Source organism: Hippopotamus amphibius, chromosome 3 (genome assembly GCF_030028045.1).
Source record: "Hippopotamus amphibius kiboko isolate mHipAmp2 chromosome 3, mHipAmp2.hap2, whole genome shotgun sequence".
Classification (NCBI taxonomy): domain Eukaryota; kingdom Metazoa; phylum Chordata; class Mammalia; order Artiodactyla; family Hippopotamidae; genus Hippopotamus; species Hippopotamus amphibius.
In genome coordinates this window covers 127,764,595-127,788,564 of record NC_080188.1, presented here as the reverse complement: position 1 = coordinate 127,788,564, position 23,970 = coordinate 127,764,595, and the positions used below count along the sequence as shown (strand labels likewise).

Here is a 23,970-nt window from a genome sequence, read left to right as displayed (position 1 = left end):
ACTCCTCCCTAGAGCCTCCCATGGCCCCGCAGCACTAGTAGGTGCAAAAGTGGCTGCTTGGGGCCCTTTCTACACCTGTACACAGAGTAGCCTGTGAGGAACCACACCGTCTACCAATGGAGGGACTCAGAGGGGAGAAGTGACTTATCCGGGGGGCCCCTCAGCCCAGCCCACATTCCCCAGACCGCTTTCCAGGGCTGCTCTGGGATCCCCAGCTCCAGATCCACACTCTGCTCCTCCCCGTGGCCAGCCCAGGCTCCTGGAATGAGGCACGGACACCAGAGAAGATCTATCATCCTCTTGCTTCGTGGGTAGCCTGAGCTCCAGGGAGATCCATGGGAGGGAGCAGGGTTGGGGCATGGATGTCACCAAAGAGCATGAGCTTTGACAGTTAACAAATATTAAAAACCAAAATTCAACAGAGTAAATCTCAAAGATGTTATCGGCTTTATCCAACGGTTCATGAATCGGGCAGCATCCCATGTAGCAGACAGAAAGGAGCTCCAAGGGGCCATGCGAAATGCAGGACTTTCATAGGCAGAAGGGAGCAGACACAAAGAAGTTATACTCAGGCAAAAAGAGTAGGCTGGTTATTACAACATCACTTTCCTTCTCCTTCTCCTTCTTCTTCCCTCACTGCAAAGCTTGTGGGATCTTATTTCCCCAGCCAGGGATTGAACCCAGGCCCTCAGCAGTGAAAGCACAGAGACCTAAACACTGGACAGCCAGGGAATTCCCTCAAGGTCACTTTCCTTTAGGGGATGGCAGGGGTCTATCAGTCAGACGACCTCACCAGTGCTAGTCACGTGATTCCTGATTGACTGGTTTAAGATACAATTTCCAGGAGCGCTGTCTCAGTTTGGTGATATGGGGCTTAGCATAAATGACTCCATCTTGGGCCTGCTGTCTTTTGTGTGTGTGTGGTGGGGGGGGGGGGGTGGCTTCTTTGCTGCATGCAGGTTTTTCTCTAGTTGTGGTGAGCAGGGACTACTCTTCATTGTGGTGCAAGGGATTCTCAGCGCAGTGGCTTCTCTTGTTGTGGAGCACAGGCTCTAGGCACACAGGCTTTAGTAGTTGCAGCATGTGGGCTCAGTAGTTGTGGCTCACGGGCTCTAGAGCACAGGCTCAGTAGTTGTGGTGCACAGGCTTAGTTGCTCCGCGGCATGTAGGATCTTCCCGGCCCAGGGATTGAATCCACGTCTCCGGCATTGGCAGCCAGATTCTTAACCACTGCGCCACCAGGGAAGTCTCTGTCTTGTTTTTAAGGCAAGCAATGCAGCATGTGTGGACTCAGTTTTCTCATCCTCAAATGGAGATCATAACGCCTACTTTTGCCCAGGCTGGCTGGGCGGGGGGCACCTGGCGGAAGGTAGTAGTGTCAGCCAGCATTTCTTGACCTGTCCCAGGCACCATACAGAGGGCTTTATGTGCCATATCTCACGTAACCCTCTTGGGTGGTAGTTATGATTCTCTGCTTTTTACAGATGAGGCAATCAAGGCTCAGAAAGGTGATGTGACTTGCCAAGTTCACACAGCTGGTGAGAGCCAGGGCTGGGGTCTTCTCTCTGTCAGTGTCTGCGTACATGCGCACAAAGCAGTGTGGTTCTGTGCCCACACCCAGCCTGCGCTGGCTGGGCGCCGGCTGTGATGGTGTTTGCCTTGTGGATGCAGGGAGGAAAATCAGGTTTGAGCACCTGCAGCTCAGCCCAGGGCCCTGGGGCTTGGGGCAAGCAAGCTGACAGGGCCGTCTTGTTCTGTCTATGCCAGGAGGGCCTAGAGGTCACCTGAGGCTGAGCTGAGCCAGGTAGGGGTGGGGTGAGGAGAGGCAACGCCTGGGCTACCACCCAGCTTGACTAAACAATAATCATCGTGAAAATGAGACTGGCAGAGCACTCTTGGGGCAGGGGCGGGAGCTCTTATCATCCCATTATCCGTAGGTGGAGACCGAGGTTCAGAGAGAGTGCGAGGACCTTTCTTGTGCAGGGACTTTGTAGGGAGTCCAAGCATGGCCTCTGGACGGTGTGGTGAAACTTCTGGCTGGGTGGCAGTCCAGATGGAAACTATGCCCCCCCAGCCACAGGGGCTCCATTTGCCCTTCCACTTCTTTGCTTGCCCCCACACTCCTGTCCCCTGGGCTGACCCAGGCCGATGGACACCGCTGGGTGCCATCGCAGCTTTGGTCCCAGCAGGCTGAGTACTCTCAGGTGCGTGCCTTGCCTTCTCTGAGCCCCTTTCCGGGCAGGTTTGAAGGGAGCTGGGGCTGCTAGGGTCCTGGAGTGTGGTTGGGCAGGTTGTTCACTGCACAAATGTACCTGCTGAGTGGTCAATTTGCTTCTGTCCTGCAAGGGCTGCATGTGCCTGGAGGAGGGGCATCTTTTCCCAACTAGTGCACAGGTGCCGCAGAGGCTAGTGCAACCCTGTGTTCACACCAGGAGGGAGCTGATCCTCTTCTGGTCTGAACCCTCAGCTCAGGCTTCCCAGCTAGATGGTTGACAATGGGACCTGCAGGAGGACTGCCTCGAAAATGCCTCTCTGAGTAGACAAGACAGTGATTCAGCCCCAGCTGGAGGGGTACTGCTGGAGGTCACCACCCCAGGGTCTATATCCAGGGGACTGACTGCCACGGGGCCTCCCCCTCCAGACTCAGGATGGATTCTCAGCTGGGGCCAAGGCTGCTGCTTTCCTGATCCCCGACCCTCCCAGCAGAAGAGCTGAGCGCATGGAGGGCAGGGAGTTCACGTTGGACCCCATAAACTCCCTGCAGCCTCCCCCACCTATCTGCTCCCATGCCCATGAGTCCATTGGACACCTGTCCTGAGCCTAAGGTGTGGCGTGGCCAGCTCTGCCCCCCACTGTGGTCCTGGGCTGGGCGCTCAACCTGGCCATTTCCCGCTTTCTCTAAAGAGGCTCTCAGTGCCACCTGCAGAGGGAGGGTGTGTGCGTATATGGTGGGGGGAGGTCTGAGAAAGGGGTCTGTGAACTGCAGGGAAGTGCATTTGATTAAGCTCCAAGTACCCTAGTGGGGAAGGGAGGGGGGAGAGCTGGCTCAGGAGGCTCTCTTTAACTCACAGGAGCCCACCCCTTGCCCCACACTCAGAACCCGGGCTGTGGGAGACTGGGGGAGTGGGTGGGCGCAGGAGAGAGAGCGCCCCCAGGAGGGCAGGCAGAGGTGGGTGTCAGCTTCACGGCTGTTAACATGGGGGTAGGGATGAACCTTGGGTCTGCCATGGGCAGCAAAGCTTTGGCCCAGTTGAGCGTCAGTTTCCTCCCAGGTAAACTTCAGCGTTGGGGCTGGACCTCCATGAGTCCCTCCTCCAGGCCAACGACTCCTTCCTTGGGAGTGGGATGGTCTGCCTGGGACCCAGGGTCTGGCCAGTCACACAGTAAACGCCACAAGAGTATACGTACAGTGAGTGTATTCCTGCAACCGTGGCCCTGTCACTAGATCTGAGGGTGCCAACGTTCCAGCACAGCCACTGAGAAGGGCGGATCAAACACTCCACCACTGGGACTTGCCCCGTGGTCCAGTGGTTAAGACTCCACGCTTCCACTGCAGGGGGCGCGGGTTCAATCCCTGGTCGGGGAACGAAGATCCCACATGCCAAGCAGAGAGGCCAAAAAAAGTTTTAAAAACCAACCAACAAAAAAACACTCCATCATTTAAGTAGGACTGCAGACACCTTCTCTGGGGACTCCCCCTCACCCTCCATCCTTCAGAGGAGGGCACCCAAGGGGGCAGCGCACCGGGAATGGGCCCTGCAGGAACAGAAGCTTGCACTGGAACTGTTGTCCTGGCAATGGCTCCTGTCCCAGGCACCTCAGGCTCCCACGGGGGCAATTAGCGAGTGTGGGAGGGGGTTTCCATGGTGGCAGTCCCAAGGGGGTGCTGCCGGAGCTTGGGGGGGGCAAGGGCCGGCAGGCCCTTTCTCCTTTGTCTGGGTACACTAGGCCTTTGTTCTCAGCCGGCTCTCTCTGAGGACGGGACCAGGACCTTGGGTGGGGGGTGGACTTGGGTTAGAGTGTCCCCACCCCGGGGTGGGGGGTGATCTTGAACCAACAGGGGAGGAAGCAGAAGAGGGGACAGAGTCCCACTTCTGGGGCCAACATCCACTTGGTGAGCCTTCCTCCCCCAGGTACAGGAGCCTTACCTGCCCCCAAGAGTCTGGGCACCGCGGCTTACCATTGGTTCCTTTTTGCTGGTAAACACCTTGCAGCAGCCAATGAGCAGCCTTAGTGTGCCCTGGGGAGGCAGGGCTGGGCTAGGAGGGGCGGGGCTGTGAGGGGAGTGAGGGCCGGAGGGGAAGGGGCAGCTGGTCCAGGGCTGGGGCTGGAGGCACTCCATCCAACTGCATACAGGCTTCTGCTCAGACTTTATTCCAGGCCTCCCCAGGAGCCTTCTGGGGACCCCTAAGCCCAGCCTGTGCCCTTACCCCCATGCTCCTTTGGCACCAGCTTGACGCTCGCAAGGGTCCAGGCACCAGGACAGCTCCCTGGGCAGATGACAGTCCTGAGTCCCCGAAACCTCCCTCTGTGACCTTCCTTCATCCTGGTGCCTGACACAGTCCACGGGAAGGAGGCTGAGGCATCCATCCCAGCGGTAAAGCATGGTGCCCCCTTCGAGGCTGGTATCCACTGTTCAGGCAATTGGGGTTGGGGGACACTGAGTCCATGGTACCCTCAGAAGTGGGACCTTCAGAATCGGGTGTCCAAGGAGGTGGAGGCTCGATGGGACCTGGCGGGGCTCTCGATAGGGGGACCCCTGGACCGAGTCAGCAGCCCGTGGAAAGTCTTGCCTCGGGTCTGGGGCTTGCGCCTTGGCGGCCTGGCCTCCTCCGGGGGCTGCACCACGATGCGGGGGACCTCGGGCCGGGTGCCTCCCTGGGTTCCTGCCAGCTGCTGGGCCTCAAAGATGGCTTGGGCCCCGGGCAGGCGGGCCTGTGGCTTCGGGGGTGGCCCAGATGACGACGCGGGCAGCTGGGCCAGCTGGGCCTTGATCTCCCGCTGCAGGTCCTGTTCAGACAGGGCCACACTGTGCACCTGTGGGGAGCAGTTGACACTGAGTCTGCCTGGCCCCAGGGGAGGGCAGGAAACGATGAGGTCCCCGCAGGGCGGGCAGGACACAGCCCGAGGAAGTGGCTGAGGGCTGAGAGGCTGACAGACAGACAAGAGACAGACTAACGGAGCCACAGAAAGCCACTTGAGGCCTGGGGTTTCCACATTCCCTGCTGCTCAGAGGACAAGAACAGAGCCCCGGGTCTGACTCTGACGTCCCCCTCTGGGACTCAGTTTCCCCAACTGTGCGGGGGCGGGGGGGGCTGGGCCATTGCAGAGGGTAGGCCAGGGGCACCCACCTGGGGCATGAAGACCTCCTCCTGCAGCTGGGCGGGTGGGATGGCTCGAAGGGCACCAAGTGTCTCCAGGAGCCCCGGGCAGGCCAGGCGCTGTTCGGTGGTGCCCAGTGCCAGGCGCACCAACATCAGCCCCACGCGAAACAGCACCTTCACGCCTGCAGGCCAGGGGCTCACTCAGTGCGGGGTCGGCCCTGGGCTTCCTCAGTCTGCACCTGAACCTGCCTTTGACCAGAGTCCTTTTCACCCTCCTGCAGCTCTGCTACCGCGACCCAGGCCAGGAGCAATGACTGAGAGCAGGACGGCAATCTGGGGGCACTGGCCAGCATGTCTCAGCGCCCACAGACACTTCCGAGCAGGGCAGCCTGCTAGCAGCCAGGGGCTGCTGATGGCTTCACGCCTGGCCTTCTCATTCTGGGCCTCAGCTTCTCATCTCTCCAAGGTAGGGCTGGGTGGTGATGTGAAGGCTTTACCAGCTCAGATCTGTGACCTTCTAATTCTAGAGAGTTTCTAGCCAGAGCTCCTCACCCCTAAATTAAGAGCATAGAGCAAATATGCACATATGCACACACATGGATGTGACCTTGGGCCTGTTCCTGGAGCCTCAGAATCCCTTCCTAGCAGCCTCAGGTCTGCTGAGAAAAGCAGTCAGGGGACCAGCGAGGACTGGTGACAACTGTGACTTGTAAAGAGACAAGAGTGACTACTCACATTGTCACCATTATGAAAGGGAGCCTGTGGCAGAGGGCAAGGGTAGCTCAGCCACCTGATGGGGGGGCCCTGCCCCGCCCCACCCTTGAGGTCTGAGTCTGCAGGGGAGGACATGTAGATGGTGATTTAGACGCCGCTGGCCAGAGCTCTAAGCCAGCCTGAAGCCAAGTGGACATACAGCAGGTGCTCAATATGTGTACTGATTGATTTCTACCATCTTTTAGATGCAACCATTGAATAACCCACGTAGAACAGGATGCAGGTGGGTTACTGATGGCGGTGGTACCAAGACAGAGCCCCAAAGACCCAAAGAGTCCAGCTCAGCTCTGCCCCGACTGCCCCCGCTCTTGGCCTGGCACCTCTCCCCACGCCTGCACCCCCCAAATGTCCTGCCTGGTCCTCTGCCTCGCCCTCTGCCTCCACACTGGACCTGCAAGCTTGCCTCTTCCATGGAGCGGCCACAAGCATCTTTAAACAGCACTCTCTTCCTGCCACTCCCCTACACTCCAGCACATGACACAGCCTTTATTTTCTTCATGGAACTTACGACAATCTATAAATACCTTGTTAATTTGGTACCGTTGCCTCTCATCCCCACCCCCACCAGAATGTAGGTCTCACTCACTCGAGTGGCCTTGGTTTCCAGAGAAGCGCCTGGCCTGGAGAGCGCTCACCAAGGGCCCAGGGGCTCTGTCGGCCCTGCCCCCACTGTGCCCAGTCCCTGAGCTGTTCCACTGCTGTGATCTCTGCCACTCCTGCTCCATCTACCTTGGGGAAGCCCCCGACTCCAGTCCTCCCCCAAGCAGATGGTGCCCTCCCTGTGGTGGCCTCACTGCTGGGGGTAGGGGCTAGCATTCATCACACTGGTGATACATGGCCAAGGGCGGGGCTGTTTCCCTAGAGCCACAGGGCGTCGTCACCCTCAGCAACCCCCAGCACCCAGACCCTGGGCCATGATTGGCGGTGGCGTCGGAGCAGAGCGGAGCTGACACCCTCGTCCCCTGTGCGCACCAGGCACCCGAGGCTCCCGTTCCCTGTCCCCACTCCCCGGCCCCCCCCCACCTGCCCCTGGCCGCCTGGCCAACCACCCACTCACCCTCGCTAAGGAAAGCATCCCAGACACGCAGCACCGTGGGGAAGGGCAGGGAGCGGGCGAAGAGGCACAGGAACCACTCGGGCAGGTAGAGCAGGGGCCCGACGCCCACCTGCTGCAGGTGCTTGTGTACACGCGGGAGCAGCCGCCGCAGCAGGGCCATGAACACCTCGGCGTCCAGCCGTACAGCCTCCTGTGGCCACGTCCATCAGCACCTCCATTCCCAGTCCCCAGGCCCCACCCACCCCCTCCCCATGTGCCCTCTGGCCCCATCCCAGCCTCTCACCATGTGGGGCCCGTAGTAGCCGGGAAGGTAAATCTCGCAGATCTGTACCAGGCACCAGAAGGCCTCCTGGGGATAGGCACAGGCCTTGAGGGTCCACCGTGGAGGGGACCACAGAGGGGACCTCAGAGCAGGGGAAAAGGGCACAGGGGAGGGCCTGGATACCATCTGGGGTGACTCTGGAGCCAGGAGCCTGGACTCAGTGCTGGGGGAAGGGGAGGGGGCGGGTCTTACCAAAAAGCTTCCTACCAAGGGGTGTAGGGGGTTGGAAGTCACAGGGCTCAGGAGGTTGAATTTGAGGGTCGCAGGGTGGGGGTTCACTGGTCAAGGGTAGAGAGGGTCCCAAAGTTCAAACTTGGGTTCTTGGGGTCATTGGAGTCAGGGATCACGGTCATAGGGTTTAGAATCAGGAGTCATGAGGCCAAAGTGATAACGTCCAGACTCCAAGATCACTGGGGCAAAATTCAGGGGTCAGGGTTCCATGTTCCTGGAGTCAAGGTGGTTGGGCTTGAAGGTCACTGAGGTTGGCGGTCATGAGGCCCTGGGTCACTAGGACAGGTTTGGGTGGGAGTCAAGGATCCTAGGTCCCCGAGACCAGAGTTCCTGGGGATGGGGGTCATGGGTCCAGGACAGAGAATTACTAGGTCCCTAGATCACTAGGGTTGGGGGTCATGGATCACTTGGGTTAGGAGGTCAGGGTCTTGGGTCCCTGTAGCAGGGTTGAGGGCACTCACCTCTGGGGGCAGATGCATGAGTAGCACGGCAGCCACAGGGCCCTGGGCCTGGCAGTAGCCCTGTTCCGGCCGATACAGGGTGTAGGCCTTGAGTACCTGCAGGAGCCCCTGCTGCCTGTGCCAGAAGACCCCATTAGGGGCCAGTCCTCCCGGTATCCCTTCTCCACCCTCTAGAGGCCCTTGCCCAGGCCTCAGCCCCCCATGGGCCTTGCTGAGTCCTCTGAGATGCAAAGATATAAAGCCGGGGTGGGGGACTAGGCCAAAGCGCCTGGGGATTGTGAGGCTGGGGGTCCCTGGGCACCACTGGCCTCATACCCGTGACCCTGGGGTGACACAAACATCTCATGCAGAGGGAACTGGCGGTGCAGGTCCCTGCCAATGGTCTCCATCCACTGTGGCTCCCCAGGGGCCTCAGCCAGTGCCTGTGGGTGGGCAAGAAAGTGGATGTGGAGTCCCAGAGTGGCAAAGGGCCAGGGGAAGGGAGGAGGGACCCCTGCCAGTTCCCTCACCTTGTAAGTGTCAGGGCTGTTCTTCTGACACACGTGGGCCCCACACAACAGGGGCCAGCACCGGGCCCGCAGGGCTGAGGGGATGCCTTTCCGGCACTGTATCTTTACCTGTGGGTGAGGCCAAGGGACCCCGTTAGGCCAGCCACACCAGTTCCCCTACTCCTGTTGGCAGGCCCTAAGCACAACCTGTCATTGGGCAAGAGCCACTTTGGGTAGCAGGGAGAAAAGGCAGGAGGTGCTGGGACAGGGAGGGGTAAATTTTGCCAGGGCCTGGTCTGGGGCAAAGGGGGCTGAGCTGAAGAGGCCTAGGTGGGACCACTCTCCTCCTCACCTTCTTGTACCGCCGAGACATGGTTTTCTCCCAGTGTGAGGTCATCTCCACCCACTTCATCTCCCGCTGGCGGATAAGGTCTGCAGGAGGGTGCCCTGCCCTGGGGACACGAGGCACAGGCAGCCAGGTGCTGGGTAGCTGTTACCCAGAGCCCACATCTACCACCCTTCATGCCACCTGGGTGTGCCCAACTCCTGGCCCTGGAGATCTCTGGGAATCTCTGGTGGGGTGGGGGTGGGGTAGGGTGTGACCTGTCACCCAGGAGTTGCCAGTGGTTGTCATGGGGACAGGAAAGGATGTGGCTCCAATGTGGGCAGAAACAAGAGACTGCAGGGGGTGTGTAGGTGTGTGCTGGGGGAGGGGCTGGTCGATTGTCCCCCAGGATAGGGACACAGACAAGTCAGAGGGGACATTGGGTAGACAGAGCCCTGGACCAGAAGCCAGGAGTCATGAGTTGAAGTCTGATTCTGTCTCTGATCTGCCATCTGACCTTCCTGTCTCTGGACTTGTCTTTCTGTCTGTACATTGGGAATGGGGAGGATTGGTGGGGGAAGAAACATGGGCTTTATGATCTGGATCTGGGATTCCTGGGTCGGATTAAAAGGGGAAGAATATTTACCCCCAAAGGTGGGTGGAAACCCTCAGAGACTGGGAGTAAAGAGATATACAGGGACTCACCACCCACAGCCCTGCTAACCTTAGGATTCCATCTGGAACCTGAGAAGGGGTGATACTGGCTAAGTCCCCAGACCCTCCCAGGACCCTCAAGGGTGGGCCTCACTCTAGAATTCAGCCCTCAGCCCCCACCCTTATTCCCAGCACATCCCCCCCATCCCTTCCGCACTTACCCTGGCTCTGCTGAGCTGCCCCCAATGAAGCCATAGCGGTCAGCCTGACGATACGGGCCGGGCCCACTCAGCTCTGAGTCAGACCCCAAAGAGCTGGAGTCATCCTGCAGCTCCCCAGGCTGCAGCAGGTCCTCCCCCAGGGCCTGGGCCATGGTGCCACAGACCTCTGATGCGACAGGCTGCAAGATGTGGGGAAAGCCAAAGTGAGGCAGCTCCTGGCCAGCCTGGGGCCTGGGCTCGTATCCAGCAAGGCCCCAGCCCCAGAACCTGACAGCGTGGTCGGGGGGCAGATTTCAGCGTATCTCACCAAGCACCTTCTGTCCCCGCTTCTCTTGTGGGGTGGGGGTGGGGCATAGGCCCAGAAGTGGCAGAAAGGCCAGGCCGCTGTCCAGAGACCCAGGCCCAGCCCCTGTTCCCAGCAGCCCAGCTTACCTCCCTGCTGCACCTCACCTCCTCCTCTCACTTCCTCCTCAGCCACAGCTTCAGCAACCCGCTTGGGGGCCCCTCCCAAGTGCGTGGGGGGGTTACCCCTTCCTCTCCTGGGCTCTTCCGGCCTGCCCCAGTGGCCCTGGGCCATGGGCTCCTCCCACCATCCCGGTGGGCTGGGTGGGTGCAGGCTTGGGTTCCTGTGCTGGGTGTGATTCGGCCAGGTCCAGCCAGAAGTAGAGAGGCCTGGCTGCCTCCAGATGTGAGGTCACTGGCATATAAAGCACTCAATTCAGGGTTGCAACGAGTATTGTGGTTTATTTAATGTTTGTTCTTTACAAAGTAACACTTTCAACGCGCACACAACGGAGCATTTACTATGCTACCCCAAAAGCAACTACAAGACATCAAAGAAAATAACAATGTCGCTTGCACCACAGGCAGTGTGGACCAAAATGAGCTCGGAGTTCAGCAACAGGTGTTTGGGTCTGGTCAGCGGGCCAGGGGCCACAGACACTCAGGAGGTAGAGGTCCTCTGTGAATCTGAGGCTAACTCTTGCTAACCTCTGAGCCTCAGTTTCCTTTCCTGCACTTCAAGGCCTGAACCTGCACTGTTTGGGGAGACCTAATGGATTACCGACGAGGTCACACCACCTTCCCGTCCGGGGCAGAAGTGGGAAGGACTACTCAGCCCTTGAAAGAGAAAAACAACTTCCACGGTACTTCCGGCCCCACATTTTCCGAACAGGGTGGGTAACTCTCCAAGCGCAGAGCTAAACTCGACCTCGCCCCATGAATCCCCGCCCACCGGGCAAGCTCCGCCCCAGGCATACGCATTCAGCCTAAGTCCCGCCCGCTGACCGAGGCCCCGCCTCCCGAGCCGCCGCGGCCCCTGCGCCCGGCGTCGTCCGGCGGAGGCGCTAGAGCGCCGGGGAAGCGGGCGGGGCGGGGCGGCGCGGGGCGGGGCGGCGCGGGGCGAGGCGAGGCGGGGCGGGCGGAAGGAGCGCCAGGCCGGAAGGAGGCAGCGGGCGGGAGGTAGGAGAGGGCCCGGAGCTGCTGGGCCAGAGCGGCAGCGCCGCCATGTCCGACAGCGAGAAGCTCAACCTGGACTCTATCATCGGGCGCCTGCTGGAAGGTTGGCCGGGGCGGGGGAAGTGGGCGCCAGCCGCGCCCTGGTCCCCCTGCCCGTCCCGGAAGTGGCGCGCGGGTGGCCCTGCCCCTCCCAGGGCCAGCTTAGACTGGGCGGGGACGGGCCGCGAGGTCCCGTGGCCGCCGCTGCCCCCCCACCCCCCCCGGCCCCCCTGAAGTCGCGGCTCGCCTGGGAGGTCTGGGTTTGCTCCCCTTGCCAGAGCAGGGCCGGGGGGCGCACGGATTGGCCCGGGCTCTTGGGGTGAGGGAAAAACCAGAGGCGCCTAGCCCCCCAGCCAGGGGTCCTGTGCTCTGAGGTTTTGGGTGGCAGGCCTCTGCGCACAGCAGTCCTCTCTCGAGTGCCTTGAGGGTAGTTGGGGTCCCGTCCCGGGAGGCTTGAGGCGGGGGTCCCAGGAGGCTCAGCAGCAACAGCTGCCCCTGGGCGAGGCGGGGCCCAGGCGCCCCCCAGAAGTGCCTGTGGGGCCACCCCTTGCACCCACCCTCTTTTTGCCTGAGGCACCAGGGTCCTGACGCCTTATTCCGCCCCCAGTGCAGGGCTCGCGGCCTGGAAAGAATGTACAGCTGACAGAGAACGAGATCCGTGGTCTGTGCCTCAAATCCCGGGAGATTTTCCTGAGCCAGCCCATTCTTCTGGAGCTGGAGGCACCCCTCAAGATCTGCGGTGAGACCCCTGCCCGGGCCCCTTTGCTTCCTGAAAGTAGCTTTGTCCCCCAACTCCCCCTGCCCCAGTCAAAGTCCCTGGATCTCTCCTCTCTTGAGCCCAGCCCTGGCCCTGGGTTCAAGTTTAGACTGCACCTAGTGCTGACCTGGTTCCCTGGGTCACAGGTGACATCCATGGCCAGTACTATGATCTTCTGCGGCTGTTCGAGTACGGCGGCTTCCCTCCAGAGAGCAACTACCTTTTCCTGGGGGACTATGTGGACAGGGGCAAGCAGTCTTTGGAGACCATCTGTCTGCTGCTGGCCTATAAGATCAAGTACCCCGAGAACTTCTTCCTGCTCCGTGGGAACCATGAGTGTGCCAGCATCAACCGCATCTATGGCTTCTACGATGAGTGTGAGTGGGCTGAGCCTCTGGGACTGCCCCGGGGCCTGAAGGGCTCACCCTGCCATTCAGTGCGACCCTTGTGTTGACCTGGTCGCTGGGGTATCAGTGTCTGACACATACCTGCTAGACTGAGCTCCGTGAAGGCAGAGCCGGGCCAGGTCATGTCTCTCCGCCCTGCCCTCCTGGCATGGGTCCTGGCACCCAGGAGGGATCTGGTGAATGGCTGCTGACTGAAGGGCTGCCGGTGTTCTAACGCAGGGCCTTGTCTGCTGACACTCCCCTCCAGTGCATCCGTTACTTAAGCACTTAGGATGCCTGTCTGGGCTGGACTGTGGGCCAGAAGCTGAGATGAACCAGACCTGGTCTCGGCCTGGCCCTGCTCATGTGCGGGGCGATGGGTGCCACCCCTGAGGTTGTTCCAGAATTGGAACTTGGGGTTCCTGTGGACTTGGCTGCTTTAGAATCCCTCCTAGGAGGCTTGGAGGCAGTCGCGAGGCTGGGGGTTGGGGGGGGTTTCCCTTCTTGCCTCCATTCTCTTCTCCTAGCTGTGTCTCAACAACACACAATGTGCCCTGGAAGGCCCAGAGACCCAGACTGAGAGTGGGGCAGACAGGCCTTCTCGCGAGCCCTCTCTTTCCTCTGGGCAGGCAAGAGACGCTACAACATCAAACTATGGAAAACCTTCACTGATTGCTTCAACTGCCTGCCTATTGCTGCCATTGTGGACGAGAAGATCTTCTGCTGCCATGGGGGTGAGGGCGGCACAGGGGCGCGTGGTGAGGGAGTGCTGGGGCAGGATGAGCCTGGCTACATCTCTGGGGGCTTTGGGACAGAGGTGTTGGCTGGAGGATGTGTCCACGGCCACCTGGAACAGCTCTACCTGGAGTCCTGGTTTGGAGGTCACTTCTTCCGTGAAGCTGCCCCCCAGTGTCAGGCTGCATTCACTGTCATGTCTCGTGGCCTCGGCTTCGTGCATGGAGTCTGTCTCCTTTCTCCAGGGAGCTCTGTGCTCCCTGAAGGGACAGGGACTTGAAGAGGCAGAAGGTGATGAGTTCTGCCTGTCTAGGCTCCCAGGAATCCAGGAGAGGACAGAGGGGTGGGGGAGAGAGGCTGATTGGCAAAGGCTTTCTGGAGGAGGGAGGGCCCTTGTTTTGAGGCTTGAGGAAGTGACCTGCTCCCCCTCCCCCGTGGCCCCCAGGCCTGTCCCCGGACCTACAGTCCATGGAGCAGATCCGGCGTATCATGCGGCCCACAGACGTGCCTGACCAGGGCCTGCTGTGTGACCTGCTGTGGTCTGACCCTGACAAGGACGTGCAGGGTTGGGGCGAGAATGACCGTGGCGTCTCCTTTACCTTTGGAGCTGAGGTGGTGGCCAAGTTCCTGCACAAGCATGACTTGGATCTCATCTGCCGGGCACACCAGGTGGGCTGGCAGCTCTGGTCCGCGTGGGAGCGGGGCCTGGGCGGCCAGCACCTGCTGAACTAACTGCTCCCACCCTCGTCCAGGTGGTAGAAGATGGCTACGAGTTCTTTGCCAAGCGGCAGCTGGTGACACTCTTCTCAGCTCCTAACTACTGTGGCGAGTTTGACAACGCAGGGGCCATGATGAGCGTGGATGAGACGCTCATGTGCTCCTTCCAGGTGGGGGCGGGGACAGGGACGGAGGCGGCCAGGGGGCTGTGGCTGAGCACCATGAGCCTGACCAGCTTGTCTCTTTTAGATCCTCAAGCCCGCCGACAAGAACAAGGGGAAATACGGGCAGTTCAGTGGCCTGAACCCTGGAGGGCGGCCCATCACCCCGCCCCGCAACTCCGCCAAAGCCAAGAAATAGCCTCCATATGCACACCCTCTGCCCCAGATGGTGGACTGTACAGAAATCATGTGGCTGTGGGGGGGTTCGTGTGGCCCCCCAGGCCCACCCATCACAGGGAACACGGAGCCTTGGTGTACTTTTTTTTTTTTTTTATAAATCAATAGCAGCATCCAGTCCCCCCGGGCTCTTTCTGCCTGCACCTACGGTGGCTGCAGGCAGGATCCTGGGGCTGAGGCTGCAGCTCAGGGCAAAGCAGGGCCAGGTTGTGGGTCTCCAGCCTTGCTTGGCCTCAGGGCTGGCAGCCGGATCCTGGGGCAACCCATCTGGTCTCTTAAATAAAGGTCAAAGCTGGATTCTCTCCATGGCCTCTGTCTCCATTGTCCCAAACACTGGGCCTGGCAACCCTTCTGCCCAGAGCCACTTGGGAGGCTTGCTGGGAAGGGGCCCCAGCCAGGGAAACCCCAGCCACATGCTCAGGCCCACAGGGGCCCTTGGAATTTCCAAGCCAGGGCCAGAGAATTTGAGGAGAGCGAGCAAAGCACTGTGTGCCAGCCACGGGGGATCCCAGAGGTGTGCCCAGGATTTGAGGGACAGGTCATGATTGGCAAGTAAGGTAGATCAGCAGGGGCCAGCAGCCCCACTATGATTTTTTTTCTTAGGGAGGTGGGCTTAGAGAAGGCAGGCCCTCAGCCCTGCCCACACGGTTGGATTAGGAGGTGAGGGACCTCCCTGGGAACATACATGATTGGGGGCTGAAAGGAGACGACAGGACCCAGGCCAGTCATGGAGAGCCAGACAGGGCTTGGGGGAGGCAGCAGGACCAGCCAGCTCAGCTCCAGCACAGCCCACCTTGACCACCCACCAAGGAGGAGAGCTGGCCCTGGTCCCGGCTGGTGCTGGGAGATGGGGAGGCCGGGCCTTCCTCTGGTCCAGTCCTCATAACACAGACTTCCCAGCTCAGCCTTCACCCTCACTGTCTTCAGCCAGCACAGGGCTGGGGCCCTGGGGAGAGTGTGCAGGGGCCAGGATGGAGCCAAAGAACAGCGAGCGGAACTGGCGAGAGAACAGAGGAAGCCGAGTGAGCTCTGGAGGCTGCTCCCTCGGCCTCCCATCCCTGCCTCCACCTCCAACCAGTCCCTACCTTCTTGGGTGGGGGAGTCCCAGGCACTGTGCTGGGCTCGGCGTCATCTTCCTCCTCTGAGTAGGGGCCAGGGCTGCTGGGGGGCTGGAGGCCAAGTGAAAGGGAGGTGGAGGGCAGCACCCTTGAGCCCTCACTGCTCACGGTGGTTTCCATGGCGATCATATAAGAGTCAATGTCGTCAACGGCAAAGTCGTCGTCCAGGTGGGGTGTGCTGTAGGCAGAGATGGTATAGGATGATATAGGACTAGGGAGGGAAGAGGGAACAGAGGTGGGACCCCACCTCTTGGAGAGCTCGGCAGGGGCTGCAGGAGCCTTGTGACCACTGGTGGCCTCTTGATTTTATTACTTCCTGATTTGGTGGGAGGAAAGAGGATGCAGGGGTTAAGTGGCTGCTTCCTGGAGGGGGTGGACCTGGAATCCTTTCATCAGAGTTCAGGTAGAGGCCTGAGGGAGGCATCCTGGGGGCCAGTTTAGCTCTGCTGGGGGAGGGGAGCAGCAAGTCCTGTGAGCTGGGCCACCTGGGGCCCCACCCCCCCTTCCCAAGGGACAGGAACTGGAGAGCACTGGGGCCCAGGGACATGCTGGGCGGAGGGCCAGGCCAAACTTCCTCTGCTTAAACTACACTGGGTCCATCCTCCCCAACCCACCTGCCCTTTCAGCCACCTGCTTCCCCAATCCCAGGCAGCCCCCAGCTTCCCGGCAGCCCTTTCCCTCCTTGGCCTGGGAGGAGGCTTGGAGGGGAGGCCTCAACCAGAGAAGGAAGCCAGCCCGACCTTGGGGACACTTCCCTCGGTGGGGGGATCTCTGAGTACAGCTGCCCCGTAAGGTTGAGGCTGCTGGAAGCTGTGAGCACTGTAGGGGATGAGGCCCAACAGGAAGTGGGGGGTGGGGGAGGCACAGAAGCTGGAAGCAGCAGGCTCCCCAGGGGTGCACAGAGGTGGGGAGGGGGAGGAGTGGGTGGACGGCACTCTTACCTGTGAGCCTGAAGTGGAGGCGCTGGCTGCAGCCGCTGAAGCTCCAGGGCATGCGGGTCCTGGGGGTGCAGGGCTGACTCTGAGAGTGTGGCCAGGACAAAGTGGCCATCCAGCAGAGAGTCCTCAATGGCAAAGATGGCTGGCCTGGACAGGTGAAAGGTCCAGGCAAGGTTAAGGCCCTTTGGCTCCTGGCATCCCAGAGCCCTCCCCTCCCTGTCCTGAGGCTGGGAATTACCTGCCTGGGGCATCAAAGTAAACGCTGAGAGGCAAGTTCGCTGACTCAGCGAAGCTCAGAAGCCCCTGGGAAGGGAGAGGCAGAGCAGTGAGGCCTGGGTGGGGCAGGGAGGAGAGGGTGGACAGGGCGGTGGGCTCTTGAGGGGAGCCTCACCCGGAATTCCTTGAGGCAGAAAGTGACGGCCACCCCTTCTTGGGCCTGCAGCTGCTGGAAATCCTCCTCCCCGATGCTCATCTCAGTCACCATGGCTTTGGTGGTGCTGTCTGTAGGGGCAGCAACAGGAGGAACCTGGGCCCCACCCCCTCCCAGCCCATCTCTGGCTCCCCGCCCCAGGCCACATCTGGCTCCCTCACCTGCCTCCTCCTCCTGGTAGCTACGCAGAATGACTCTGCGGCCTCGGCCAATCCCCAACGTCACTTCGGCCAGCGCAGGGGGGAAGGGCAGAACAGCCTCCCCCAGGACCCTGCGAGGAGGGCACAGCATCACACCCAAGGCTCAGCCCTGCCCATCGGCTTTGTTCTCAAAGGACCTGAGGCAGTGACACACACCAACATCCAAAGAGAACCAGGCTGGCGCAGTGGTTAAGAATCGGCCTGCCAATACAGGGTACACCGGTTCAATCCCTGGGCCGGGAAGATTCCCACATGCTGTGGAGCAACTAAGCCCGTGTGCCACAACTACTGAGCCTGTGCTCTAAAACCCGCGAGCCACAACTATTGAGCCCGTGTGCCACAACTACTGAAGCCCACACACCTAGAGCCTGTGCTATGCAACAAGAGAAACCACCGCAATGAGTAGCCCTCGCATATCAACGAAGAGTAGCCTCTGCTCTCTGCAACTAGAGAAAGCCCGTGCACAGCAACAAAGATCCTACGCAGCAAATAAATAAATAAATAAATATATAAAGAAACAAAAAACAAGGAGAACCAGGCAACGCTTAGCATGCCCTGGGGAGGAGGACAGGAGCAGGACATGGTCTCTGCCCCATCCAAGGCTCCCAGGCTGTTATGGGAGAGAAGTCTGCTTGCAAGTGACAGGGCAGACAAGAGTAGACCCCACAGAAGGCAGCAGGAAGGATGGCTGTTTGTGCTGAACCAAACCAGGCAGATGGCACCTTCCCATCCAGGGGTGGGAGACCATACCCATGCTGTCCACATAAATGCAGCCTTCAGAAAGAGCCCTCAGATCCTTGTCTGGTAGAGATACATACTGATAAATAGTTACAAGTGAAATAACATCTGGAATTTGCCTCAGGACACTTGGGACAAGAGCTGGCATCTGCTTTTATGAGAGTTTGAACTTGTCCATAAGTGGGACTTCCCTGGTGGCGCAGTGGTTAAGAACCTGCCTGCCAATGCAGGGGACACAGGTTGGAGCCCTGGTTCGGGAAGTCCCACATGCTGTGGAGCAACTAAGCCTGTGAGCCACAACTACTAAGCCCATGTGCCACAACTACTGAAGCCCATGCACTCTAGGCTCTGTGCTCTGCAACGAGAAGCCACCGCACTGAGAAGCCTGCACACCGCAATGAAGAGTAGCTCCCCGCAACTGGAGAAAGCCTGTGCACAGCAATGAAGACCCAATGTAGCCCCAAAATAAATAAAAAATAAACTAATAAAATAAAATATAGGAAAAAGAAAAAAAAAGAAATTGTCCATAAGAAAGAGGAAACAATTGCTCACTTTAAAGAGCGAGAAGGAAAAAGCCTCAAAATCCAGACCACAGATTGATTCCCTCTTTCTAGCTCCAAAGGGATCCTGAGCAGCGTTATTTCAAAAGAACTCAGAAAAACAGAAAGTCAGGACCCAAAGGGACCTTCAAGTTACCATGTCCTGCAGCTACCAAAAGAAAAGAAACACAAGAGCTTGGGTTACTCGAACGCACACGGCACCCTGCGTGTGGGCGGGCGGGAGGGGAGCCACTTCTCTCTGCTCTGGCTTTCACCAAGGATTTTGCCTCTGCTGGAGTCCCCATCTCCCGGACCCTGCACAGCCTCTCTGCCCAGAATGGCTCCACTCCTACAGCTGCCTAACCTATCCCCATGGCTCCTGGACCATGACCTCCTGACCCAGCCTCCTGCCTTGGCCTGGGGACCCCTCAAGGCTAAAGCCCAGCCAGGTAGGAAGCAAGGCCTTGAATGGGGATCATTCCAGAAGGATGATGAGGCCAGAGAAGGGGTATGAGTCCCTGAGCCACAAAAATTAAGGGACCTGCAAAGGTGCTCAGGCCAGGGACATCCCTGGCGGTCCAGTGGTTAAGACTCAGAGCTCCCGCTGCAAGGGGCGCAGGTTCAATCCCTGATTGGGGAACTAAGATCCGGCATGCTGCATGGTGTGCGGCCAAAAGAAAAAAAAGAGGTGCTCAGGCCAGAGCAGACTTGAGGGCAGGACAGAGACCTGTTCTCTGAAAGAGGAGTCATAATGGGTTTGAGTAGTCAGGAAGCCAAGCCAGACCTTTGAGATGGAGAATACAGACTCCAGGGAACAACGAAAAACATGGAACAAGGGTGAACCCAGCCCCTCCTCACTCCACCCTTTGCTCTTAAAGCACCAGGTAAGGACCTGAAAGCAAACAGGGCTGGATGAACTCTTAGAGGTTCACAGAAACCCTGTAGGGAAAATGGAGGAGGCGCCTTCTTAAATTGACCCTTGAGGCCCAAAGAAGGAAGAGAAAAAGCTAGGGCTCAGCTTGCAACCAGGGGGCGTGCTCACCTTGCTGGGGCACGGAGCACATTGGGGCACAAGCCTGGATCGAAGACGGCCTGCAGGGACTCGCAGTCCTGGAAGGACAGGTTGTGAGTCTTCCTCACCCCTGGATGGGCAGACAGGGTCTCAGTGGGCCTCGCTAACCTCCACCCCACTCACTGCAAGGACCCCTCGGCCAGCCAGCTGCTCACTCACCATATTTGCAGTGCAGCTGAACTACCAGGCGGCTGCTCCTGCCATTCAGGGAGATGCAGCATCTCTCCACGGTCTTCTCCAGCATCGCCAGCGAGCGGAAGACAGACAGGAACGACTAGGCGAGGGAAACACATCAGCCCAGAGCTGCACCTCCACCAACCAGCTGTCACGTCCCCTTAGGCTCAGCACTGTCACACAAGGAAAGGACCTCCCATGCACGCAGACATTTACATCCTTCCAGGCCTCCGTTCATGCTGTTCCCCTTGTCTGGAATGCCTTGAAAGACCTGCCTACCTTTCAAGAACCAACTTGAATGTCATCACTCTCTGTAGGTCCCCGGCAGAATCAATTACCCCCTGGGGATGTCTTTACTATGCCCCCGCGCTGCATTTTGCACTGGACCGCTCCTGCATACGTTTCTCGCCCCCGCTGGCACCTACTGTGTGCCCCAGACCAAAAGCACTGCTCGTAGAGGTTCCTGGGGGAGGGGCCTCACCTTCATCAGGATCTTACAGCGCAGCGGGTGCTGACCAGGGGTGGCCGCCTGGTACTGCTGGAAGAAGAGCCGGGCAAAGAGGAAGCAGGCGTAGGCGGAGCGGGAGGAGTTCACAGTCCGGAGGGAAAGCTGGGCCAGGAGAAGCAGGGAGAAGGATGCAGTCACCAGCAGTGACAGGCCCAACCCTCCAGCTGGCTTTTGCTCACACAGCTGCCCTAATGTCCTCCACTTCCACCATCATCTGCTAAAACCCACCCTCTCCTTCCAGTCAGCGGGTACCTCCTCCATGAAGCCTTCCCACAGAGTCCCCCTCAGCAGCGCTCCCACAGCAAGGGCCCTACACTGCCCTGCGCCTTTTACCTAATCCCCCTCTCCCCCGCACCCGCCACCGGGCACTTGAGGGAGGGCAAATGCTCTCAGCTCATACACCGGCCTGGGAAGATGACACGGACCAAAGTGACGCCCCAGCAACAGGGAAGGAGATTGTAACTCAGCAGATAAATCTGCCCATCGGCATCCTGCCTAATGGGGGCGAGACTCGAACCCAGGTTAGAGCTCCCTGTTGGAATCCCACCCCCCAATACCCTGGTTCCTCACCCCGTCTTCCAGGGGCTCCAGGTAGAGTTCGTCCCCAATACGGGACAGGGAGTGGACGGCCTTGCCGAGCACTGCGGGGAAGAGAAGAGAAACGAGGCTTTGCTGCCTTGGACCGTCCCTCGTGCCCCTCCCCTTCGGCCGACCCCAACTCACCTTTCACGTTGCTGCCGGCGACCAGACACTTCATGCTTCTCCTCGCGACCGGGCCGTGACCGGCGCCGGACCCCGGTCTGGACCCCGACTCGCTGGCCCCTCCGGGTCTCCCCTGTCGCGGTGGAGGCCGCGGGTTCCCTTCCCGCGCGCCGTCCCCGGCAGCCCCGCCCCCGCCTCCTCATTGGCCCACACGCCGGCACCTCAGTCACGTGAGAAAAACGCTATCGCCGGCTGCGCCGTCACGTGACGGAGTCCGTGCCGGGGGCGGGTCCTGGTCACGTGACCCGGGCCGCCGGGCGCCTGCCTAGCTGGCTTCTCCTTGCGGTCCAGGTCCACCCTCGGCCCTTCTGCGTCCCGCGGGGAGCCGGGGCCCTCAGCCGGGCCCACCGCGGCTGCGCGCCCTACCGCGAGGGGCTCAGCAGGTGTGGGGGGGAGCGAGCGCTGGGCTAGGAATCCGGAGGTGTGCGGGCCAACGCGCTTGAGTCGCTAATTTAGTATGGATTTCCTGGGCGTCTGTCGGGGGTACGGGGGTCGAAGCCAGACCGTCGCACCCAATCCGGGCCGGGGACACGGACGGAAGCAGCAACCACCAGCTCTGAGAAGAGATTAAAGCACCTTGCGGCAGGATCCCAGGGTGGGGAAGTGCCTGTTCGCTGTGGCTTCGAGGATCCTTCGTAGAGCCTGAAGAACAGAAGACTCTCCGGACGGAAAGGGGTAGAAGGATGTGGCTGGCAGGGGAGGCGAAAATAAAGATTCATTGGTGCATGGAGCTTTGCTCCCTTGGGAGGGAAGTGGGTCTGTGAGAGGCGGGGTGGGGGCTGCCAAATGATGAGGGTCACTGATGGGAAGCGCTGGAAACGTTTTCTGAGGGTAGACTGATGAGTGTGTAGCCGCTTGAAAAAGACCAGGGAACTGTGCCAAAGCAGAGGCTGCATCAGCGGGGCAGGTCTTCCCCTTGTCGTGGGGCTGGGTCCTCAGGTTTGTGAAGTGGAAGGGAAGTCCTGGAGGGGCTCCCTGACCTCTAGCTCCCTGCAGCACCCAGTATGCTTGAAGGGCCCTGGGCATCCCTGCATTCCTTTAGGGCCCACCTGGCCTTGCCCCTCTGGTACTGTCCCCAGTAAGGAAGCCACATTTGTCTGTGGGCCCCTTGCCCTCCTGCTCCTGGCCTGCAATTCTGGACCCCACTTTGTTTCATCTTCACCTTACCCTCAGTTTTCCTCCCTCACCAGGTTTCCCTAGAGCACTGGGGGAGGTTATTCTTGCCTTTAGGGGGGTCGGTGTAAATGGTACCACATCTATCCAGGCATTTAGGTCAGTGAACTGGGAGTCATCCATGACCCCATCCTCTCCCACACCCTATATACCACAGTCCTTCAGCAAGCCCTGACAGCGCTGCCTCCCAAGCAGGTGGCAACTTGGTCCTCCTCTCCCATGTCCACGGCCATCAAGCTAGCTCAGGCCACCATCATCTCTCACCAGAATGACTGTGGGAGTTTTCTGAATGGTTCCCTGCATCCTCCAGTCCACTCTCCATACAGCACCAAAGTGACCTTCCTAAAATGTCAGTTGTGTCACACCTCTCCGTGGTTTGGACCCTGCAGTGGTTCCCAACTACTGCACTTGCCATCAAACCTAACCACTTGGGAATTCTCTGGTGGTTCAGTAGTTGGGACTCTGAGCTTTCACTTCATAGGGTGCAGATTCAATCCCTGGTTGGGGAACTAAGATCCCACAAGCCTCAAGTCATGGCCAAGTAAAAAAAAAAATCTAAATCCCTTACCCTGGGACTTCCCTGATGGCACAGTGGTTAAGAATCCACCTGCCAATGCAGGCAACACAGGTTCGAGCCCTGGTCCAGGAAGATCCCACATGCTATGGAGCAACTGAGCCCATGCGCTGCGACTACTGAGCCTGTGCTCTAGAGCCCGTGAACCACAACTACTGAGCCCACGTGCTGCAACTACTGAAGCCCACGCACCTAGAGCCCGTGCTCCGCAACAGAAGCCACCGCAATGAGAAGCCCACGCACTGCAACTAGAGAAGGCCCATGTGCACCAATAAAGAGCCAATGCAACCAAATAAATAAGTTTTTAAAAATAATAATAATAAATAAATCCCTAACCCCAAACCTGCAGGAAGGGTCTGGCCCCACCTATCTCTCCATCTGTCTCTGGCCTTCCTGTGCAGCTGCACTGGCCCCATCAGTTCCCTGAACCAACCACATCCTTTTCTATCTTGGGATCTTCACACAAGCTGTTCCCAGCACTTGGAATGCTCTTCCCCCTTCTTACGTGCTGGTGCCTTCTCTTCCTAGGGCTCAGCTTCAGTTGCCCCTCCTCAGATAAGCCTTCTCTGCGCCCCCCCGCCCCCCATTGTGTAGCTAAGCCCTTGCTCTAGGTTGTCCACAACACTTATCACCACTCGATGTTATTTCATCTGTGTCTACTTCTTTAATGCCCCTAGTATGTCGGTCCCATGAGGGCAGGGACCTAGTCGGTTTTGTTACTGTATCCCTCTACCTCCCACAGGGCCTGGCCCTCAGCAGGTGATCAGTAAGTATGCATTCAGCGGATAGATGTGTGAGCCAAGTGAAGCTGAGTTGCCTCTGGTTCCCTTGTAGCACAGCACGGTGCTGTGATGAAAGAAACAAAACTTCCAACCTCTGCCCACAGTCCAACCCTTCCGTGGACAATAGTCGTCCCCCAACGTTCTGTCCAAAAAACCCCCCGCTCCAACAAACCTAGCATTCGTTATTCTCTTCCTTACTTTCCTCCTTCTCTCTGGATCTCGCCCCCTCTCTTTTTATTCCAGTGAAAATCAGCAGAGCCTTCACGGCTTCTCCACTGCTTCCCCACAGCCACTGCCTGGGCAGCCCAGCTGGAACAGGAGGTGGATGCCAGAGCTTCCTGGAAGGCAGGGAGGGGAAGCGGTGACTAATCACACAGCCGTGTCTCTGCCCCTCACATCTATGGGACCGGAAGATCCTGTGGCCTCAAGGTCTTGGGAGCAAGGCACCCCCTACCCCGGGGGGGTGGGGAGGGAGAGGGGGACATAAATGCTTTAGAACTTTTGATGAGTCTTTCTTCAGCCGCACACACACATCTGCTGAAACTCAGGAATTGCCTGACCCTTTTGAAGGGCTCAGACACCAGAAAGGAGCCTAGAGCTGGGACTCAGGAGACC

The 23,970-nt window shown here is 59.2% G+C and overlaps 3 protein-coding genes across 19 annotated transcripts in view; 1 reads left to right on the top strand and 2 right to left on the bottom strand.

The window, feature by feature from the left end:
• Nucleotides 1-3,897: 3,897 nt before the first annotated feature.
• Nucleotides 3,898-10,375, bottom strand: TBC1D10C (TBC1 domain family member 10C). Of its 6 annotated transcripts, none has more exons than XM_057729498.1 (10): nucleotides 10,290-10,375; nucleotides 9,858-10,036; nucleotides 9,010-9,109; nucleotides 8,679-8,786; nucleotides 8,485-8,591; nucleotides 8,170-8,284; nucleotides 7,439-7,504; nucleotides 7,156-7,345; nucleotides 5,352-5,506; nucleotides 3,898-5,037 (listed from the first exon to the last, which is right to left on the bottom strand). In XM_057729498.1, exons 2-10 carry the CDS (start codon nucleotides 10,007-10,009, stop codon nucleotides 4,693-4,695), a joined length of 1,338 nt encoding a protein of 445 aa, XP_057585481.1. In that variant the 5' UTR covers nucleotides 10,010-10,036; nucleotides 10,290-10,375; the 3' UTR covers nucleotides 3,898-4,692. The 6 variants fall into 6 exon arrangements, with proteins under 6 accessions (XP_057585481.1, XP_057585483.1, XP_057585482.1 ...); XM_057729500.1 differs by having other exon boundaries at nucleotides 8,509-8,591; XM_057729499.1 differs by having other exon boundaries at nucleotides 10,308-10,338.
• An 893-nt stretch (nucleotides 10,376-11,268) lies between these two features.
• Nucleotides 11,269-14,649, top strand: PPP1CA (protein phosphatase 1 catalytic subunit alpha). Its single transcript, XM_057729517.1, has 7 exons — nucleotides 11,269-11,418; nucleotides 11,962-12,093; nucleotides 12,258-12,488; nucleotides 13,127-13,231; nucleotides 13,678-13,901; nucleotides 13,985-14,119; nucleotides 14,199-14,649. Exons 1-7 carry the CDS (start codon nucleotides 11,364-11,366, stop codon nucleotides 14,307-14,309), a joined length of 993 nt encoding a protein of 330 aa, XP_057585500.1. The 5' UTR covers nucleotides 11,269-11,363; the 3' UTR covers nucleotides 14,310-14,649.
• The window catches only part of RAD9A (RAD9 checkpoint clamp component A), a 63,296-nt gene continuing 53,963 nt past the window's right edge, over nucleotides 14,638-23,970 (bottom strand). For 7 of the 12 annotated variants that reach the window (XM_057729511.1, XM_057729508.1, XM_057729507.1 and 4 more), the window contains 10 exons: nucleotides 20,788-23,693; nucleotides 20,635-20,705; nucleotides 20,038-20,166; nucleotides 19,542-19,656; nucleotides 19,353-19,452; nucleotides 16,795-17,104; nucleotides 16,642-16,706; nucleotides 16,407-16,550; nucleotides 15,433-15,643; nucleotides 14,638-15,344 (listed from right to left, as the gene is read on the bottom strand). In XM_057729511.1, the coding sequence (XP_057585494.1) occupies nucleotides 15,249-15,344; nucleotides 15,433-15,643; nucleotides 16,407-16,550; nucleotides 16,642-16,706; nucleotides 16,795-17,104; nucleotides 19,353-19,452; nucleotides 19,542-19,656; nucleotides 20,038-20,166; nucleotides 20,635-20,705; nucleotides 20,788-20,821 (1,275 nt within the window). In that variant the 5' untranslated portion in view covers nucleotides 20,822-23,693 and the 3' untranslated portion in view covers nucleotides 14,638-15,248. Of the gene's footprint in view, nucleotides 15,345-15,432; nucleotides 15,644-16,406; nucleotides 16,551-16,641; nucleotides 16,707-16,794; nucleotides 17,105-19,352; nucleotides 19,453-19,541; nucleotides 19,657-20,037; nucleotides 20,167-20,634; nucleotides 20,706-20,787; nucleotides 23,694-23,970 lie in introns of those variants that run through there. The other 5 variants (XM_057729515.1, XM_057729514.1, XM_057729512.1 and 2 more) reach the window with 5 other exon arrangements.

Excerpts from the sequence above, each read along its gene's own strand:
- PPP1CA (XM_057729517.1), top strand. The coding sequence starts at position 11,364 with ATGTCCGACAGCGAGAAGCTCAACCTGGACTCTATCATCGGGCGCCTG. Across the intron at positions 11,419-11,961 it reads CATCGGGCGCCTGCTGGAAG|TGCAGGGCTCGCGGCCTGGA; the intron begins GTTGGCCGGGGC and ends TTCCGCCCCCAG. Across the intron at positions 13,232-13,677 it reads GATCTTCTGCTGCCATGGGG|GCCTGTCCCCGGACCTACAG; the intron begins GTGAGGGCGGCA and ends CGTGGCCCCCAG.
- TBC1D10C (XM_057729498.1), bottom strand. The coding sequence starts at position 10,009 with ATGGCCCAGGCCCTGGGGGAGGACCTGCTGCAGCCTGGGGAGCTGCAG. Across the intron at positions 7,346-7,438 it reads GCTACTACGGGCCCCACATG|GAGGCTGTACGGCTGGACGC; the intron begins GTGAGAGGCTGG and ends ACGTGGCCACAG. Across the intron at positions 5,507-7,155 it reads GGATGCTTTCCTTAGCGAGG|GCGTGAAGGTGCTGTTTCGC; the intron begins GTGAGTGGGTGG and ends CCTGGCCTGCAG.